At 45.1% G+C, this 20,044-nt stretch overlaps 1 protein-coding gene across 1 annotated transcript in view; it reads left to right on the top strand.

The window, feature by feature from the left end:
• Positions 1-20,044, top strand: part of SORCS3 (sortilin related VPS10 domain containing receptor 3) — a 565,587-nt gene that overhangs the window by 162,094 nt on the left and 383,449 nt on the right. Inside the window, exon 2 of the mRNA XM_074373664.1 lies at positions 19,245-19,312. Coding sequence (XP_074229765.1) covers positions 19,245-19,312 — 68 coding nt within the window. The remainder of the gene's footprint in view (positions 1-19,244; positions 19,313-20,044) is intronic.

Raw genomic sequence — 20,044 nt, 5'->3', positions numbered from 1 at the left:
TACACACACACACACACACACACACACACACGCACACCCCTACATCTGCATCTCTCTTTCTCTCTGACCCATCCCCACCACGGGATGCTCTCTGACAGCCTCCCACACTCACTCACCTGTCTCAGAGGACTCCCTGCATCGCCCCTTCTCCTATGCCTACAACACCTGAGAAGCACGTGGCACGTCTTAGGTGTTGGATACATGCTGGCCGATTGGATGATCCCTACGTGGTGGTTCTGGGTTGACTTCTCCATGGAGTAGAACCACACACTGTCCACTTGGACCCTTCCATGTCTTGGACAGTGGTAGCAGTCATGTCCCTGCCCTTTCCCCAGGTCACCTCCTCCCCACACGGAACCTACTCTTTTGAGTCAAAGTTCCAATTTTAGCAGAACAATTAGAGCCTGCCATCTGAGCCTTGCCAGGTAGGTGGCCTGGAGGGAGAAACTGAGGGTAGAATGTGATGTAAAACGTGGGGGTGGAACTCGGGTTTCAGGAGAGTGGAGAGGCCGGCGGGAACTGTGGAAGGAGTGTTAGGTCCTCGCTCCCAAAGAGCTGAGTTTGCTCCTACAGCTGTGGAACCAGACCTGTAGTTTCCTGTGTCTTCCTTGACCACTGAGCTTGGAATAAACAGTTGGCTTGAGGTCAATACTGAGATCTTATCTTGTAGATTTTGTTGAGTTTACTTTTAACTTAGCCTTGAGGAAATTCCGTCAGAGGTTCTTGTACACAGCGAGCTGCCCCAGGACTTAAGTGGTGCCAGTATTGCTGGGTTAAGTGACTCCTTAATCAGGAAGGAGGTGGAATATAAAACATGGGGGTGGGGCACAGACAAATATTTTTAGAGGAGAGAATATACCAGCCACTGCCACTTACGTGCTGTGGGAATTTGCTTAGTTACTTAATCTTCCTAAGACTCTGGTTCATCCCTGAAAGGAATTACGATAATGGTAGTCACATGTCATAGAACTGTTGTGAGAGATCAGTGTGATAATGGTTGTGAATGCTGACTTCTTTTCCTCCTACCGTTATTATTAACTGAAATTTATCAATTGACAACTATTTATCCTATAAGTATTTACTCATAAATGGATACTTTAAGCACCTATTATGAATCAGGTTGGGCTATGTTAGGGTTTAGTTAGCTAGTGAGCTAGTTAGTTTAGTTTAGTTTGTTTATTATTTATAGCACAGATCAAGAGGCTCAAAAGTTGCTCTCAGGTATTTCATTGTGTAGAAGGAAGATAAAATATTAATATTGCAGTTCAGCAAAACATTGATGTAATGTTAGAATGCATTGAGGGACATATAGAAGAAGGAATAACAAATCTGTCTGGGAGAATCAAGATGGGCATTATGGAGGAAATAACTTTGATCGGAGGCTTAAAGGATGGGAGGAGTATTTCTGGTTTAACAGTTAAGAATTTGAATGGGCTGAAACAAAAGGAGGATTTATTGGCTGATTTAACATAAATGGCTAGAGGTCAATAGCTTTAGATCGGGTTTGATCCAGCAGCTTAAATGATATTATCAAGGACTTAGGTTTCCTTAGTATTTCTGTGGGCTTGTGCAATGTTGGCTGCAACCTCAGGTTTCACTTTGTGTTCCTTCAGCAACTTCAGGCTCTCCCTTCAAGATAGCAAAATGGTTGTAGCCATTCTCAAACTCATTTCTTTATTCCATATTGTAAAAAGAAGTGCATTGTTAGGATGCTTCCTGAGGAAGGAAGAGGATGTTCCTCTTTCCCAGAAGCCCCATCAAGGCTCATGTTGGGTTTCATTGACTCCAATTAGGTAACAGGTTTTTCCCTGAACCAATCTCTGTGCCATGGGTGTGGGATAGATGACTGGCTGAGGCCAAATAGAGCCTGCTCCTTCAGCTGAGGATGGGCCAATGCAAGGTCCATGCCACCTGAACCGCATGGCTCATCATGGGGGAAAACTGCTTCCCCCAAGGGACATTGTTCCCAGGAGGAAAGGGCATGGATTCTGGGCAGCATGGAGAATCTAGCTCTCCACTATACTAGTGATGGGGATATATAGTCTGCATTTTGGGTGAGGGAAAAGCAGACAGCAAGTGCAAACAGACTATGTTTGAAGAGCAACTCTTAGCTGAGAATCTGTAGACCAGCCCTATTCAATAGAACTTTGTGCAACGATGGAAGTGTTCTATAATCTACTCTTTCCAGTATGGTAGCCACTGGCCACATGTGACTGTTGAGTGGTTGAAATGTGGCTAGTGTGACCGAGGAACTGAATTATTAATACTAATTGTACTTAATTTATATTTTTTAAACTTAAGTAACCCTGTGTAGCTGATGGCCAAAGTGGTATTGGAAAGCACAAGCTGTAGACTGTAGATAGGATTCTGAAAGAAGGGGCGTGAGAGTGTGTGTGTGTGAGAGAGAAAGTGATGAATTAAGCCAGGATGCCCTGGTTATATATCATTTGTGGGAGAATTGAAAAAAGTCACTGAAATTCTTTTCTCTGTTCTGAGGTTCATATGAATCCTCCAGACAGTAGGACACAAAGTGAAGAGCTAGTGACAGGAAATAAGGAGAGACCTAGGCTAGTGCCAGGTGGAGAGGGCCCTTGTGCCTTGCCAGTCATTTTAGATTCTACCCTGGAGGCAGTAGGGAGTCACTGAGGATTTGGAGGAACGACTTGATCCTATCTCCATGTTAGGAAGGCAACCTGGCACTGTGTAGAAGATGGTCTTGTATGACTAGAGGCATGGAGACCAGTAAGGAGGCAGATGCAATAGAGATCGAGAGTCGATGAGAATTTGAACTTGGGGAGAAGTTGTAACAGCGCGTGGAAGGGGGAGATACAAACATGAGGGGCAGGCAGAATAACAGGGTGGGTCTGCGTGTGGGATGGGGAGGAATATAGCAGGATCTCTGGATATTTGGCTTGGACAATCCAATGGATGTGTGCCCTCTTTGAGAGGTGGCATTCCAAAAGGAAGGGATAGGTCTGAGTGTTCCTTGATGAACACTCTTTAGGGCACGTGGTATTTGGTATACACGTGGGAAGATGTCTGATAGGTTCTTAATCTGTTCTCTCAAGGAGTTTACATTCTACCTCTGGAAATTTGATCTACATAAATTAAGTCCTTAGAAAAATAATTCCACTTGTATAATGATGGTAAGTCTTCAATGCTGCACTTGTTTTATGAATGGTGTTCTGGATACTTTTCCTGCATAACAAACTACCCCAACCAAAACTTAGTGGTGCAAAAGGAAAACATTTTATTATGTTCATGATTCTGTGGGTCAAGGATTTTGACAGGGCACTATGTATACCATGTTTGAAATCTTAGCTGCAAAGATTCAGGGCTGAGGCTGACTCGGTGGCGGAGGCTGCAGGCATCTGAAAGATATCTTCCCTCCTAGCTGGTGACTGATGCTCGCTCTCCACTGGGTCCTCCACGGGGCTGTGGGCTGAAACATTGTGGTCGTTGTAGGTGGTCTTTCCCACTGTGGTCTGGTTTGGGCATCCTCACACATGGCATTTGGGCCTTGGGAGCAAGTATCCTGAGTGCACAATCTAGCCTTGGAGGTCACTTAACACCACTTCCCGTATACTCTGTTGGTCAAAGTAATAACAACGACATATCCACTTTTAAGGGAGGAACATGAACTCCACTACTCAGTAGAAGGAATGTCAAGGTCAGTTTGTAAGATAAGCATGTGGGATGGGAGATATTGGGAAATAAGCTGGCCATGCATGGAGAGATGAGTGTGGACTGGGGTAAGGAGGGATGGCTCTCTGCTGGGGATGGGGCTCGAGCTGGCTTGAAAAGTGGGTAGGTGGATGCTGGCAGGGAGAGAACAGGTGCATGTTGTTGGTGACAGAGGGGAGGATTCATATTCCTTTTTGGACCATCTAGTCAGTCTCATTAATGCTGAGGGCAACTAAATAGGCTAAGGAAGAAATCCTATTACTGCCACATCTTTGTGGAACACAAAGAAATACAGCAATTTAAAGCAAATGAAAGGCTCAGTGGTAGAGTGTGTGCTTAGCATGCATGAGGACATGGGTTCAATCCCCAGTACCTCCATTAAAAGAAAATAAATGAACCTAATTATCCCCCCCAATAAAGCAAATGGCTTCCTTCTAGCTGTCCATTCCGCACACTCAGCATCAAGTTGAAAGTTCCTTGTGCCTACCCAAGTTGATCAGGCTTGTTAAAATGCAAAGCTATTTCTCTTTATTTTCCCCGTGGTTTCCTGTTTTGTTCTGGTGGAATTATGAGTCACACAGTTTTTGAATTAGTCCAGTAAGGACACGTGTAGAAATCACGTTAAATGAAATAGTTGCTTACTTACCTTCTTCCTCTTCTTTAGCTTAGTCTAAAGGAGACCTCCCCTTAGGCTAATAGAGACTCTTTAGAGACTCTCCTTTAGAGAGTCTCTGGAAAGAAGAAGGAAAAAAAACTGTATGTAACCTATTCCAGCTTCTGGAGCAAAACCAGGTACATCGAAGATGCTCAACACACAATTATTTGGATGAATAACCTTCACTCAAGGTTAAATAAGAGCAGTGCAGAACACTTGGCACTTTATGCCATCTCAGTCCAACCCGGGGTCCAGACTTGTTGCTGCTTCTTATTTTTGCTTCCTTCTCTTTGTCTCAGAATCCAACCTGCTCCTCTGTTCTCCTTATTCCTCAAGAGCAAGAATCCGATCTGTCCCCGATTTCTGTTTCTGTATCTGACAGTCCCTGTCCCAGAACCGAGGCTTTAATTCCCAAGCTCACTTCATCTGTGGGAGGGAGATTCTTTAGACCAGGGTCATCATATGAGGAGGGCTGCTGGCTCCCTTTCCCCTTTTCTTTGGCAAGTCCCCCTGACCTGACTCTTCTTGCTGTAGCTAAGGTATGTGAGGAACTTATTTTTTACAGAGATATTTTGCGGAAGATAAATTTCTGAGGACCATGGCCATGGATTCTTAGCCAAAGTAAGGACAAGGAGGTATGATCAAATGTGTGCTGGTGAATCAATACAAATAAATTATGTGTTCTTTGTTATTACGTCCTAGGCTAGACGAAGGAGGGCTCTTAAATCATCCACCGTCAGCCTCTGGAGGTTCTGCTCCTTTCCAAGGAGTTCTATGGAGACAAAGCCCAGGCTTATGTTATTTTAGGCAATCCAGATAACTTTCTGGTGGGAATATTGGTTTGGCTTCTGGAGGAATGCTGGCTACTGCAGAAGACAGGAGGAGAGCAATTATTCTCTGGGTCTGGCATGGCCCTAATTACACCCTAAATATTTCCACCTCTAATGTCTGGGATTTAAGAGCACTCTCTTGCTTGAGTGGATGGTCCTTTTGCTATGACATATGACTCAGAACTCTGAGGTTTTGACCAACTGCTTGTCCGAGAGCTTGAGCAGATTAAAATCCATACCCCTTCCCTGCTTCCCATCTTGTGAACGGGACAACCTTTCACCTGTGAGGTCTTGAGATGTGGCAGCCATGGTCCAATTCTCTGGGTGACCCACCAGTGAGATCCAGGCAAGCAATTTGCTAAAGGAGCTCAAGAGGTAACCAGACATGGGAGTGAGGCCAGGAAATGTTAGTCGGGGGAAGAAGATTCTCAGAAGTCGAGGCAGTTGGGTGGGAAGTAACAAACATGCCCTTCAGTCCCCTGGGCAGATGGGCGAGAACAAGATGGGGCAGAGGGAGCAACTTGGCCATAAGCATGTCTCCAGCAAAGGAGGGATTCACAGATGCAGGGACTTAAGTTGAAAACTCACCCAACCAAAATGGAGTGTGAAATGAAGGTTAGGCTGTGGAGACATACAAGATGATCTTCCTGCAAATGTTGGACCTGGATTTCAAGTCCAGACCTTCTAATTACAATGAAGCACTAACTTCCTTGGAAACCTCGGAGGCATCTTTGACTCCACACTTTTCTATTATGCTCCATTTGCAGTTTTTAGCAACAGTTTTCATAGGGCTTCCCCACCCCCCTTCCTTCCTTCCTTTTCCACGGCCGCTGTCCTAATTCTTATCTCTTATCTGCTATGTTTGGACTATTGTAATATCCTTCTCACCAGGCTCCCCGCTTTTCAGCTTCACTGACTTACCCTTCATACTCCTGACAGTTTTGTTTCCAAAACGCAGGTGCCTACAGATCATTCACTTGCTCAAGCACAGTACACACCTCTATGCTATTCGCTGAGCAGAGTTGAAACTCTTTAACCTGATGTGCTAGGCAGAATAGTGGCCTCCCAAAAGACGTCCATGTCCAAATCCCTGGTAACTGTGAATATGTTAGATTACATGGCAAAGGGAAATTAAGACAGTAGATGGAAATAAGGTTGTAGGCAGTTGAGTTTAAGGTAAAGTAATTCTCCTGGGCTATCTGGCTGGGCCTAGTGTAATCAAAAGGATGCTTCGGTGAGGAAGAGGGAAGAAGAGCCACAGTCAGAGTGATGCAATGTGAGAAAGACTCGACCAATCATTGCTGGCTTTGAAGACGGAAGGGGACGGGACCAGGAGCCAAGGAGTGGGTACAGCCTCTAGATGTTGGAAAAGGCAAGAAAAAGGATTTTCCCCTAGAACCTCCAGAGGGAATGTGGCAACACAGCCTTGCCCACACCTTGATTTTAGCCACTGAAACCCATTTTGGACGTCTCTAAAGCTGTAAGGTAATACATTTGTGTTGTTTTTAGCCACTACACTTGTCGTAATCTGCTAGATCAGCAAAAAGAAACTTCCATATCTTGTAGTTAAAACCATCATTGTCTGACCCCAGTCTGGGTCTCCATTTCCTCCGTGCATCTGAGTCTGTAGCCTCAGCAGACCCCTCACCTTACCCCCCAACCCAATCCTAGAATATGACGGGCAAATCCAGCCTAATTGTGTCTTCTCCTGCTGCATCCTTAGCCTGAAAAGCTCATTGCCTTCTTCACCTACTAAAATGAGCCAGTTCAAATCACACTTCTTGTAAAAATTTTCATGGAGGGCAATCCTTTACTTCATTCCTGTGAAGAAATTGCTCTTTTCTGTCATATGTCAACCTTTCAAGGTTACTGTGAGCCTCCCATGAGACAGTAGATGGAACGTCTCCAACCAACCTGGTGTAAGTCAGAGTGATTCCAACTTTCACTGAAGTTTGCATAAATATACGTCTTTCTTCTTGCATTGAAAGTGCCTTAGGTCAGGAACATTGCATCCTTCATAACCTCCATCCTCCACAGTGTTTAGCATGGTGCATTGCCCGTAAGAGAGTCGGTGTCGTACTTTGTAGGGTTGAATAGGAGACAGGTTATGATAAATGCAAGTTTATGAAATTAGATGATAGGTCATCCACGCCACCCTTATATACTGAGGATCCTGATGTGCTGGGCACTGTCCCAGGTGCTGAAGATATAGTAACAAATAGGACAGACCATCGTATTGCCCTGAGTGAGGCATCTTACAATCTAGTCAAGTCCCTCGTTTGGGTCTCTTGGGCTGATAGCTACTTCCAACCTGGAGAATTCTTATCCCTAGAAAATTCACTGGATTCAGCAGCTACAGTGGTTTGGCTGAGAGCTCTTCAGCTCCAGAGACCCAAGAAGGAACGATGCCCCTTGACAGAAGTGGCAGAAGGATGGGGAGTGTGCGTGCCTGTCCTGCAGGCAGGACCAGCAGAGACAGACCCTGCAGTGAAAAGTGACAAGTGGGTAGGATCACACACCAGGCAAAATGGACTTGATGAGCCTGTGATCTTCCCATTGCAGAAACTGTCAATGTGTGTCCACACAAAGCAAGCGCCAGCACTCAGGGAATGTTCCAGGCTTTCATCTCTATGTCAGTGAGAAGCCAGGCGAGGTTGCCTTTTGTTGTGTGGTCTTCAAAGTGTCATCACTAGAGAAGTGACATGCTCCCTCTTAGGACATGGCATTTTCTGACTTGGGTGGCAAATGACCTGGTTTGCTCAGAGACGAACTGGGATGGAGGGGACCTAATATATGCTGAAGACTTACTATGCGCCTGGCACACAGTCCTAATCTTCACAACATTTCTGTGAACGGAATGGTACTGCTTTCGTTTTCCAAGTGAGGGCGCTGAGGCTCCATAGGGTAAACCACTTGCCTCGGGTCACACAGAAAATAAAGGGCTGAGCCTGGATTCCACACCAAGACTGTCTGGGTTAGATCTTTTGTCTATTACCGAGGTCACAGATTGCTCATATTTTCCTCTGTGTTTGTAATTATCTCTGGAATCTTCTGTGGCTTTGGAACCACAGTTTCGTCTTTCATCTGCTTACATATTTTTCTGCCCGCGGCTTCCTCTTTAGGGTGGTGGTGGTTGGAAGGAGTGATGGACGTATAGGTAGGGATGAGCTCAGACTCCTAGTTAGTGATACCCTTTGAGCTAATTACCCTGGTTCTGGTGGGCCATTGTAGAATGCAGACATTGGCTGGGAATTCAGGGATCTGTTAGCCCCATCCCTGTTGCTGGGCTGCATGCTACCTAAATTTTCCAAGACATAGCTGTCTCTTTCATTTTCAGAGTCCCTTAGAAAATGAGAATGAATCGATTTTTAATTCATTTTTAATGGCTCGTTACGCAAAACCAGAACAAACTCCTACTCTTCAACAGCCATTTCTCACAAGCTCCTTGTTTCAACAGCACAGCATTTCCATTTCCTTGATCTGCCACTTGCCTTGTTCAGCTACCACATTCTGCAAAGTACTTTCTTAGCAATAGCCCCATTTTAAATGGGAATGACTAATGCTTATTAAGATCTTTATCTCTTATCCCTTTCTTAGATCACACAGAAATAGGTAAGCCTGTGTTTGGGTACTGACTCGTGCCTCTCCTTAGCTGCATAGTCTGGACAGTTTCCTCATCTGGATAGTGTGGATAATAAAACCTACCTTTCACGTGTTGTGCCCATTACATATGTAATGCACATAGAGCACCAAGCACAGAGCTAGGCACTTTGTAGTTGCTCAGCGTACTCAGGTATAAGTATGTAACTCTGGCCCCTCTGGAAGTCCCTAGAGAATAACAACCCTTTAAAACTTAATGCAGTCATACAAGAAGACTGCTTTCCCCATCTTTCCTTCCTGCCCGTGTGTTCTCTTTATCTCACCCTTTTGTGGACATTTTTTTTTATTTGGCTTAAATAACAAATTTATTTTCGCACAGTTCTGAAGGCTGGAAGTTCAAGATGAAGATGTCCACAGGTTTGGTATCTTCTGAGTCCCCTCTCCTTGGCTAGCAGATGGCCTCCTTCTCCCTGTGTCTTCACTGGTCTTTCCCCCGTGTACAGCATCCCCAGTGTCTCTTCCTTTTCTTATTCTTGTGGACATTCTTAAAGTTCTTTCATAGCCACTTCAAATTCTCCCTTCTGGAAAGACTTGGCAGACTAACTTGTCTAAGAAAAAGATATCCTTGAAAAACTGTATAAAATACTCCAGGAAGAAGAGGGCTGGAAATTCTCATTTCCCCTCCCATCTCTTATAAACTTACTTATGCCTCTCATCCTTCGTGGGGACTTCTTGATCACTCCAGCCCAGACTCATCTTCTCCTCCTTTGAACGCCTATGGCAATACATTCAATTCTTTCAATGTGTCGTATCTCTGTTGGTTAATAGGCAGCGATGTTAATGAAGAGCATAATAATACTCTTGTAGTATAATAATGAGAAAGACGAGGGCTGTCCTGAAGGAGCACATGCCCTAATGGTGGAGATACATGTGCAAATAGAAAATTATCATACAATCTAGTGAGTAGCACGATTGGAAGTATGTGCAACAAGTCCGGGGCATGTGGACTACAGGGGAATCAGTTCTGTCTTGTCGGACAGGTAAGACATCAGAGTGTTGGTGAGATTTGAGCTGAGCCTTGAAGAAGATCCTTAAGTAGAGAGGGGGAGAAGGGCTTTCAGAGGAGGGAAAAGAGCTTGTGTGAAAGTGTGGGAGCATGGAATAGGGAGAAAATTGGGGATTCTGGTGTGGCTAGAATTTAGATGTTATTTTGGGAAAGTGGCTCTCAAAGAGGGTTAAAATGTCAATTGGGGCCGTGTGGAGAGAGACCTTCTATGCCGTGCCGAGGAATTTGATCTCAAAGGCAGCCTGAGCCACTAGAGATTATTTGGCAACAGGTAATGGGATTCAGCCTCAGCTTTAGAAAGGTCATTCTGATGTAAGGATGGAAGAGGGGTGAGATCCAGCTAGTGCTTGTCATTGAATCTTTGAAAATCCATTCAATCGTTGTATCAGGTCAACTGCTTCCGGCTGATGAAGCTGGTGGGAAGACCAGCAGATTCCATGGACATGCCCATGACAACACTTCATTTGTTGTGAAACGCATTCCTTTGTTAGAAGCGATTGCCTGGGATACCAAGACAGTGAATGATGTGTTCTGATATGGAAAGAGTTTGAGCATAGGCTGTTCACTGCAGGCAGGGAAAGCAAGTCCAAGGAGAAAAAATTGCTTCCTCTATGTGATGGGAGGGGTTCCATGCAATCAGCTTGCCACCAGGTGCCATACTGAGGCTCAGCATTGGTTTCTGATGTTGGCAGGTTGGGAACTCAGAGCAGTGATAATGTCTGCATCATCCTTGGCGAGGGGAAGTCTGTGGCCAGCCTAGGCAAAGCGTCCATCTCTGCCACGGTAGCCACTTTTCACAGGACCCCACACAGCAAACACAGGGGGATCTGGGGAAAAGGACTTAACTGGCCTCAACAGAAGGCCATCATGTTCATCGGCTTATTGAGAGACTCCTCTGTAGTAAATACCATTTGGTGAGTATTCACACAGGACACACATATTCACTGTGCCAATTCTGAGAGAGGTTTAAGCACATACTGGTTTCCCTTCCTCATTTCTCTCATCTCTAAATGCACAATTGTCCCCCTTTCTATGCTCATACCCCTACTGTATCCACACTCCCTCTCTTACTGCTGTAATCTAGTCTCATGTCTTTATCATCTAATCACTGACAACCCCCAAATTGATATTTCTAGCCTAGACTCTGTTCCCTGAATTCCAGACTCATTTATTTATCCAGCTCTTTGACTTCTCCATTCAAATTCTCTTAGGCATCTCAAACTTAAGAACCAAAGCTAAACTTCTTCTTTCCTCCAAACCTCCTTCTTCAACATCTCATAAAATAACAACTCTGTGCTTCCAACTGCTGAGTCCCAAACTCTGAGGGTCCTTGTCAACTCTTCTCTTTCACACATGATATCCAAATTGTCAGCAAATCTTTGTGCCTCTACCTTCGAACTATATTGAGATTGTGTCTCTTTTTCTGTCCGCTGCTGTTGGTCTGGTCTAACCCGCACCGTGTTTCACCTGGATGATTGCAACAGGATTCGAATTCACTTCGTCCCCTCACTGCCTTTCTTAACACAGCCACTAGAGTCACCCTGTGAAAACTTAGGATCGTCCATTAAAATCCTCCAGTAGCTTCTTACGTCGTTCAGTAAGAGCCAGAATCCTTACAGTGGTTCACAAGTCCCAGCAAGATCTAAGCCTCCCGAGGTCTCCCTGACCTCATCTCCCGCTATTCTCCCCACCTCTCTGCTCCCTCCTCATTGGCCTCCTTGCTGTTATGTCAGGCACGTTCCTGTCTTAGGGCCTTTGCGTTCACTCTGCTGCTTCCTCTGACCATAATGCTTATGACCCAGAGAACCACCTGACTTAACCTCTCTCCTTACCCAGGATTTTGCTCCAGTTTTTCATAGAGAACTTTCCTGGGCTCCTATTATGCTGCTGCAGCCTGTGTATCCCTGGACCACCCCTGCATATTAGCACTGTCTCTTCTCCTTCTGTTTATTTTCCTCCCATGGCACTCAGCATCATCTGACTGACTTTGTTTGCTTCTCTCCCTTGCTAGAATGTAAACTTTCTGAGGGCAAGGAAGCTGGTTTGCTTTCTTCACTGCTGACTCCACAGCACGTGGCCAATAGGAAACATTCCGCACATCTTTGGTTAGCGAATGAATGAAAAATTATGAGGACTTGAAATTGAGTGACACGCGGGACTGTAGCACATCTCAGAAGACTTGATGTTTGTCTTGCCATGCGTGGGATGAGGGTGGAATCAAGGGTCATGCTGAGGTTCTGTCTTGAACCACAGAGTTGATGATATGCCCTTTAAAAAAAACAGGGAAGGGGATAAATTTTGTGAAATTCCATGCAAAGGAACAAGATGACAAAGTGGGTATCTCTTGTACTCTCAACAGGATTGTAAGCTCATGGTGGGCAAGGAGCACCATTTACATGATTCTGAACTTGGCACATAGCTTGCATAGTTCTGGATACCCGGTTGGTGCCCAGACATTGTTATATTGGGGACACATTGGGCTGTGGGCTACAAACACTCAGTTTCTGTTCCTGGGGAGAGTGCCCCATGAGGTGGGAGGAGGACCTCAGGATTCAGACTCCACTTAGACTGAAAAATGCACTCTTGTATTCAGTCCCCAAGGAGTTTGCTTTAGGATCCTTATTATGTTAACCACTGTCAATCAGTTTCGGTAAAGAAGGCCACTGTCCCTGTTCCAGTTGTCTGGAAACAAAGAACTATCAGGTGGGGGCAGGAACGAGGTGGTAAAAAGTGAGGGGGAACTGGAGAGGAACGTGCCAAGAACCCTCGGGATTTAAAGGCACCAAGGTTTTAGGGAGGTTTAATGAACTAAAATAATTTTCCTTCAGAGTAAGATTTTATGGGCATTAAAAGTCCTCACTTCCCTGAATGTGCTCACGGGTGACAGCATCCCAGTGACTGATGAATTTGCAGCCTGTGCACTATCCTTTCAGAGGGCAGGGATCCCCCCGGGTCCCCTGCCTGCCTTCTGAAGCTGACGCCGAGTGGAGGAGCTAGGCGAACACACGGGGTCTGACCTGCAGCCTCCTGTACTGCAGCTGCGGTCGGGAACGGGTGGGTATTTTGGGGAAGGAGCTTAGCACCTCTAGGACCTGAGTTCTCCTTTTCCCAAATCAGATCAAGTAAGGATGACTTGGAACCTTTGTCTCCTGAAGAATAATTAACATACTAATAACTCATATTTGCATAAGACAGCTTCTAAAGCAGGTCAGCTTTCCTTAGTTGGTTTGAACCAAAACCTTCTGAGGTTGGCAGGGGAAGGCATATCATTATCCCCATTTAGGAAACTGGAACAGATTCTGAAAATGTAAAGAAGTTGCTCGGGCTCGCCCAGGAGCATACGGTGAGACTGGGCTTCGAGCGCATCCCTCTGGTTGTGAGTGCTCCATTCCTTCCACGCTTCCTGGAGAGCCTCATCCAGGAGGCAGCCGGCCGGCCCCAGTGGGATCAGTGAATTAGACATGGAGAGATATAGAAGGACTCTCTGGTAGCCTAGGGACCAAAACTTCCTTGTCCACAGTTCTGAGCGGGGGTCTCTTCTCTCCCAAAGGAAGTGGGTGGGAGGAAGCTAGACAGCTCCCCTGTCCCCAAATATCACTCTCCCCAGCCCTGCCAGAGACTTGAACTCTTTACTTCACATCCAGATACTCCTGGAAGGCAGCCACTTAAGGAAGACTATACAGTTCATCAAGTCAGGAACCACTTCTCTTTTGATCACTTTATCCTCAAGAATCTTATGCTGTGTTTGCCATGAGGCAGGAATAGAAGAATGAAAGGGAGATGGGGTGTGACAAATAAAGACATTAGTTACTGGCACTATGTGTGTATATAAAGATCAGGCAATTGGCTGAGGGCTGGCCTGAGCACCTGGGGGCAGCAAGATGGTTGGAGGTGCATGGACTTTGTAAAAGTCCAGCCATGTCCCTCATTGTCACCTAATTAAATGAGTCCCTTTTTATAATATAGTCCCTTAATATATATGTAATACATATAATGTGTGTATATGTATGTGTATGCATATACTCTATGTATATATGCACACAGAGTAAATTTCTTCTTATAGTCATCTAGTGTATATATTATATGTTATGCATAATATACATTAATATTATATATGTATATATGTTTATGTTTAGTAAGTCCACTGTTATAATACAGTCCCTCATTATTATCACCCTCTTCACTCCTATAAAACATTTTATCATCCCACAGTTGACTACAGGTTGAGCTTCCTCTGTCCTTCCTGCACGATTCCATCATCCTTTGTGCCTTCTTTCCCACCTTGGCATAGCCTGACTGAGTCTCCAAGTGGCTGGTGTACACATGACACTGCATGTAACACACGGCTGCTCTTGCCCCCAGTGGCCCATTCCGCTCTGCCTCTCAGCTGTTTCTTACAACTGGAATGGCACCCTTCCCCCTGCTCTTTTTCTATGTATTCCTGTCCAATTAAAAAAGGAAGGAAGGAAGGAAGGAAGGAAGGGAGGAAGGGAAAAGAAAGAGAGAAAGAAAGAGAAGGCGGCCAAGCAGGCAAGGGAGTGAGTTCCATTTTTCTGTATTTAAATTCTTCATACTTCGAGTTTCAGCTCTTACAATCTTTGCTTCATGAAGACTTTGCTGACCACATTTTCTGTATTTAATTGCTTCCTCGTTTCAACTCTTATAGCGTATTATCTGTACCTCTCAGATACATATATCATCTCATCCCTTCCTTTATTGTCATTCACTTAGAATTCATTCAGTGGACCTTGTATGACACCCTCCATGTGTCAGGAGTTGTGTTAGGCATTGGCGATGCAGAGTTGAGCGAGACCTGATTTCTGACCTCAAAGACGTCACAATCTAACAGACCAGACAGACATATGGAGAAATCATATTAATCCAATGTGACAGAAGTTATAAGATGTATGAACAAGTGTTTTTCCGGAGAAGATGTCTGATACCAGTTTAAGGTTATATGTACCTAAACATACGAGCTTTTATATATGTGTGTATATGTGTGTGTGTGTGTGTGTGTGTGTGTGTGTGTGTGTATAGTGACTTCACCATTCTATATGTGTGTATCTATATGTGTCTAGCATATTTTAAGAGAGAAGTTTTATTTACTCATGAATTATTCCAATTTATTTTCATCTCTCCTGTCTGAAATCCCCCGAGGGATTGTAGCCAGCTGGTCAAAAAGGAACTTATTTGACAAACCTGGGTCTTCCAACGATTTGTCCAGTTATTTCCTCATTACACATCTCTGTTTCCGATTTCTTTATCCAAAAACAAAGAAAACAAAAGTTACCTTCACCCCTGGGCCTTGAGCGCTGGGTCAAGGTGCCTTTCTAATTCACAGAAGAGGAGCTCAGTAAATAGTTGTGGAATTCATGATTGAGAGATAAACTCCCTGAGAGCAAGGATATGCTTCTCTGCTCTCCATGTGCCTGTTTATTGCCCTGAACACAAAACATTCACACAGACTTTCACTGGATGGAGGAATGTTGAATTACAGCAGAACTGGCATGGTTGCCTCTTACAGCCCCGGGTGGGAATGCCGGCTCTGGCTCTTGCTGGTTGTTGCCTTGAGAAGCAAACTGCTGAGCTCTTAGGACTCACTTTACTCATCTGTAAGATGGGGGTGCTGTATGATACCTGCTCAGTCTCAAAAGTTTGTAATGAGGGTTGCGAAGCACTCAGTCACTATTTAGCACAGAGTAGGGGTTCAATCAATATTTGGTTTCTGCTTTTCCTTCTCTGAGTTCCACTGCCAGCTCTCATCCGGGGGCATTTGCTGGAGGGGAGTCAAGTCAGGTGTTGCTGCGTGCCTCATCTAGCCACAGGCGGTTCCTGAGACGCACTCACACCTTCTCTTTCTGATCTGAGGCCTCGCCCAGCAGCCTGGGGCTTGGTAGTGGGTTTACTGCATCTGCCTTTAGTTTTTTTCCTTGGTAATTCCCTTCTCTCTGGTGGCCTTTGGGAGGCTCTGAATGGTGAGAGAAGCCAGGGCTTGGCAGGCTTTTTTTGATCTTGGTTTTCTTGGCTAAGCACAGAATATCTTAAGGCTAAAGGTTCCATTATCATCTCTTCATAACTCTGTTAATATCCTGCTGTGTGGGCTCCAGGGGGAAGGATGCTTCCAGCCCCTACTTTTCAGTGTCTAGTCCTTTCCTCTGGGGAGTCTTGGGGTGATTTTTCTGAGACACCCTCCTCACACATCTCTATGGCTTGCTTTCTTTGTAAAGTCCCACTCAGTTTAATTTTCTAGATGAGGATCCGCCACAGTGGAAGTGTGGAGTCGCTGCAGCACAGAGTTGGGGGAGGAATCATGGTGTGATGGAGTCTTTCTCAAAGTGGGGTCCTCTGATAGGCACAGCAGGACATCTGGACCCTCCCCAGGATCCACCAGGTCAAACATGCTGGGGTGGGACCAGGGAATCTGCACTCCAGTGACTGTTAGTCTCCAGCTTTGTTCATAGACTGAGAAGAACAGGGTTCTGGGTCCTTGGTCAAGGCCGCACATTGTTAACTTGAGTCACTTCCTCTCTGTCTGTCTCAGTTTCCTCATCTATAAAATGAGAGTACTAGTCTAGATTAATACCATCCCCTTCTGAAGACTACGATTTACTGCTAAAACACCATTATCTTTCATTGACTCAAGACTGATGATTTTTAGTAACCTTTGACAGGCTGAGCCTGTCTGTTGGGGAGACAGAAGTTCAAAACATGAACCCCACCTTAAGTTGTTCGGAATCATAGGACATCCAGAAGCTATTGAGATAGTGCTTAACTAAGTGGCAGATGATTTAAATCGGTTTTAAGTGCAATGGGACTTCAGAAGAGAGAGGACTTTGATGGCTGGGACAATGCTGGAAGCTGCCTGAAGAAGGCGGACCCTGAGCTGTTTCTTGAACAAAGTCAGGGACGTTCAAGAAATCATAGAAGGACTGTGCACAGGTAATGATACAATGATACAGAATGAAAGAAAGCAGAGATGTGAGAATGGGTTTGGCTTATTTGCGGCCCCTTGGAAACTTAGATTGCTAAAGCAGAGGGCAGTTTTTTGAGAACTGTGGAAGAGTGGTTGGAGGAAAGGATGTGGTCAGATTGTGGGCTGCCTTATGTATCAGGTAAGGAGTCTGGATTTCACCCTTAGGCAGTGGGAGCCCGTGAAGATTTCTAACCAAGAAAGTGCGTGAATTAAGAGGCAAAATTGAAACAATCTACCACAAGGGCAGAAATAATATTCATGGAAGTGTGAAAGGATGTATTTGTCTGGATCCTTCAAGAAGCAGACACTAAGATGAGATTAGATACACAAGAAACATATTAAGGACAGAGAAGATGGAGGGAGGGAAGGAAAGTGGTCCAAGATTTGGGTAAGGAGGCTGATAGAATAGAAACGGCTCTGGGTTCATAGAAAGATTTTCCAGGCTCATTTGTTTGTTAGATGCTCTATTAATTACATGAACTCTGACCCCTGACATCACTTTCTTCTCTCTTTGTGGGCTTTGCAGTTTTTGGAGGTTGTTCAATGTACCTGAAGGCTTGATGTTGGGAGACAGTGAAGTAGCCTGACTTGCTCCTGCAGACTCTAGATGGGTGTTCTGACCTGTTTTCTAGAAGAGCATAGCTTTGAGTTTGTTTGTCCAGAATTTGGGATGGCCCGTGCATAGCCACCCATGTTTTTATATAGTGACTGTGATGATGACTTTGTAGATGAAAGAGGTAAAATGAAGAGAAGTCTGGGGTGTGTATGTGTTAGCATCAATTCAACAAATAGGAGTTATCAGCACATTGCTAGGTCTTCAGTTGGAGAAGGTGTGGATAAGTCCCCTGTCTTCATTAGCCCCTGAATTTAACAAATGAGGAAACTCACAATTAATGGGAGAGGCGTGGACCACTGAGTTACCAGTGAAGAACAATGCTTTGCATAGCATACGTGCTCCTTGGGCTATGCCAATAGGACAGGTACCTTGGCAGATTATTCTACTGTTCTACAAATAGCCTTGTCATTGATGTTCTTGGCTTGGCTGTTTCCGGCCAACCCACCACTGCCTGTCACAGGATACAGTCGGAGAGGAGACCTCCCAGCCCTCCAGTCCTGACCCTGCAGAGAAGCTGAACGTTCCAAACCAACTTTTCCATGGTCTCTCTTTGACCCATAATGGGTCATATCCTTGCCTCTAATTTTTTCGTAGTTTACATAAAAAAAATGGAAATGGTGCTGACCGACCCCATGGGGTGCTGGATGAGAATAAATCTCAAAGTGAGTGTTTTGTTGTCAGTTAAATGCCATAAAAATGTTCAATATAATGGCTGATTATTTTTCTTTAATCTTAAATGGATACCTAGAATGGGAAAGTCCCATCTTGGTAGCAGAAATTCATTATCTCGGAAAGAGTTTAATGGCTGCTGTGCAAATGAACTGGAGGACGTTAAATTGTGGAATGGGAAGGAGCTGAGGAAAGTGAAATGAGTTGTGCATTAAATTTAGATAAACACAATTATGTGTAACTGGATTATCACGCGTGTAGGCAGGCACTGTATATTAGGCACCTGTGTTTTGATTAAAATTGATTCAGGTGCATATGCTTAGAATCCTTGCAGATACAGAGGTGTGCCTAAGCCACTGTCCAGGCGCATGATGGGCAGGCAGGGAAACGTCTGATATCCAAGTCCCCAGCTGGAGAAGTTTAAAGGGTCTGGGACGAGCCTGTCCAACCCAAGATTATTTCAGGAAACTGCTAATCTATTACAGGTAGCTTCAGCTCTCTGACACATACAGCTCCCTTTTGGGTTTCTTAATTTCAACTGGAGTCAGGAAAGTGGTCCTGGAGTCCAGTCTGATGACCCGCTTACTCCATGCTGGGGGCATAGAGGATGCTGGGGACTGGGCTTGCCTGTCATTCAAGTATTTATGGCTCTGAGGCCCCAGTGATGGGAACATAAAATCTCTTTGAATCCCTCTGTGGACAGACAGAATCAGACCCAGTTCTTTCTTACTCTTTTAGGTCCACGTCTGTAAGTCAGAGTCATCTTCAGATCAAAAGCAAGACCATCCTCTGATCTCTGGGTGGCCACACGGGTGAACAGGGCCAGCTGGCCCATGTCTGACCTTGAAGGAGGACAGATGTGGAGAAGTAACTGTTGATAACCCAGTTTATTTCCTGTTGACGTGTTTTATTTCAAATGCAAAGCATTGTCAGGATTAAAATAAATGCTACCAGTTACGGGGAAGCATTAAATTAATAATTTTTTCCCCCTTGCTTGATCCTATAATACCCCTCCACTCACAGGATAAATGCTAAGCTCTCCTCTGGGTGGTTTGAGATGCACTGTATGTTGTTACACAAACTAAAGTCAGCTTCCTTTTTCCCCCTCCCTTTGTCTCTCTCCTCTGTCCTCCTCCTCGTCCCCCTCTCAGGTTATACTTATCCTGACGAAGCTGTATGACTTCAACCTGGGAAGTGTGACTGAGAGTTCACTTTGGAGGTAAGTGGATTGCAGATTTGTCAACTAGCCACGTGGGTTGGGCGCCCTTGAGGAATGCCAGCTAAGCAGTGGGAGAGCATGTTTTGTAAGGAGTGGAGGATGGTCCTCCTCCTGGGTGCTTTCTTTAATGCCCCAGGTGGCACTGATGGCCTCCATCTGCGAATTTTTTTTTTTTAGCACTTTGCTTATCTGTCCTGGGGCGGGTTACATGTTCTCCTTCGCACTGCGATTGCGCCTGCATTCCTGCAGTGGCTCATTCGACTTGGTGAACACGAGTCTGACGAGAGAGATCGGAGCATGCCTGGCACAATGAGGGCCGTGGCTGAGGGAGCCTGCTGCAGGAGGCATGCTGTCCTCGGCGTGAGTCTTGGACCAGGGATCATTTCCTGTCCTTTGTGCCCGTCTGATGCGGTGGTTCTTGAGAAGCCTGTGCTTTACGGGAACAGGCACATGTGGGAATCAGGTCCATGTGATGACTTTGTGGTCCCCAGCATTTGTGGGCTCCTTCTTCCATAAAATATTAAAATATACTTTTGACAATGACACTGATGTAAAGACAAATATATGGATATTGTGTATTAAAAAGTTTTCAGCCTAAAATACTCATTTTTTGGTTTTGACTTTAAAAGAAATGACAGCATTTCCGTGAACTCTAGGCTCTGGGTCTTTATGTTTGCTGGATAAGTCAACCCCCACGGAAGGCTGGGACGGGGACAAGGATGTGGGTGGGTT

Source organism: Camelus bactrianus, chromosome 11 (assembly GCF_048773025.1).
Source record: "Camelus bactrianus isolate YW-2024 breed Bactrian camel chromosome 11, ASM4877302v1, whole genome shotgun sequence".
Lineage (NCBI taxonomy): Eukaryota > Metazoa > Chordata > Mammalia > Artiodactyla > Camelidae > Camelus > Camelus bactrianus.
Note: the sequence above shows the minus strand (reverse complement) of the source record. Positions and strands in the feature narration are given on the sequence as shown.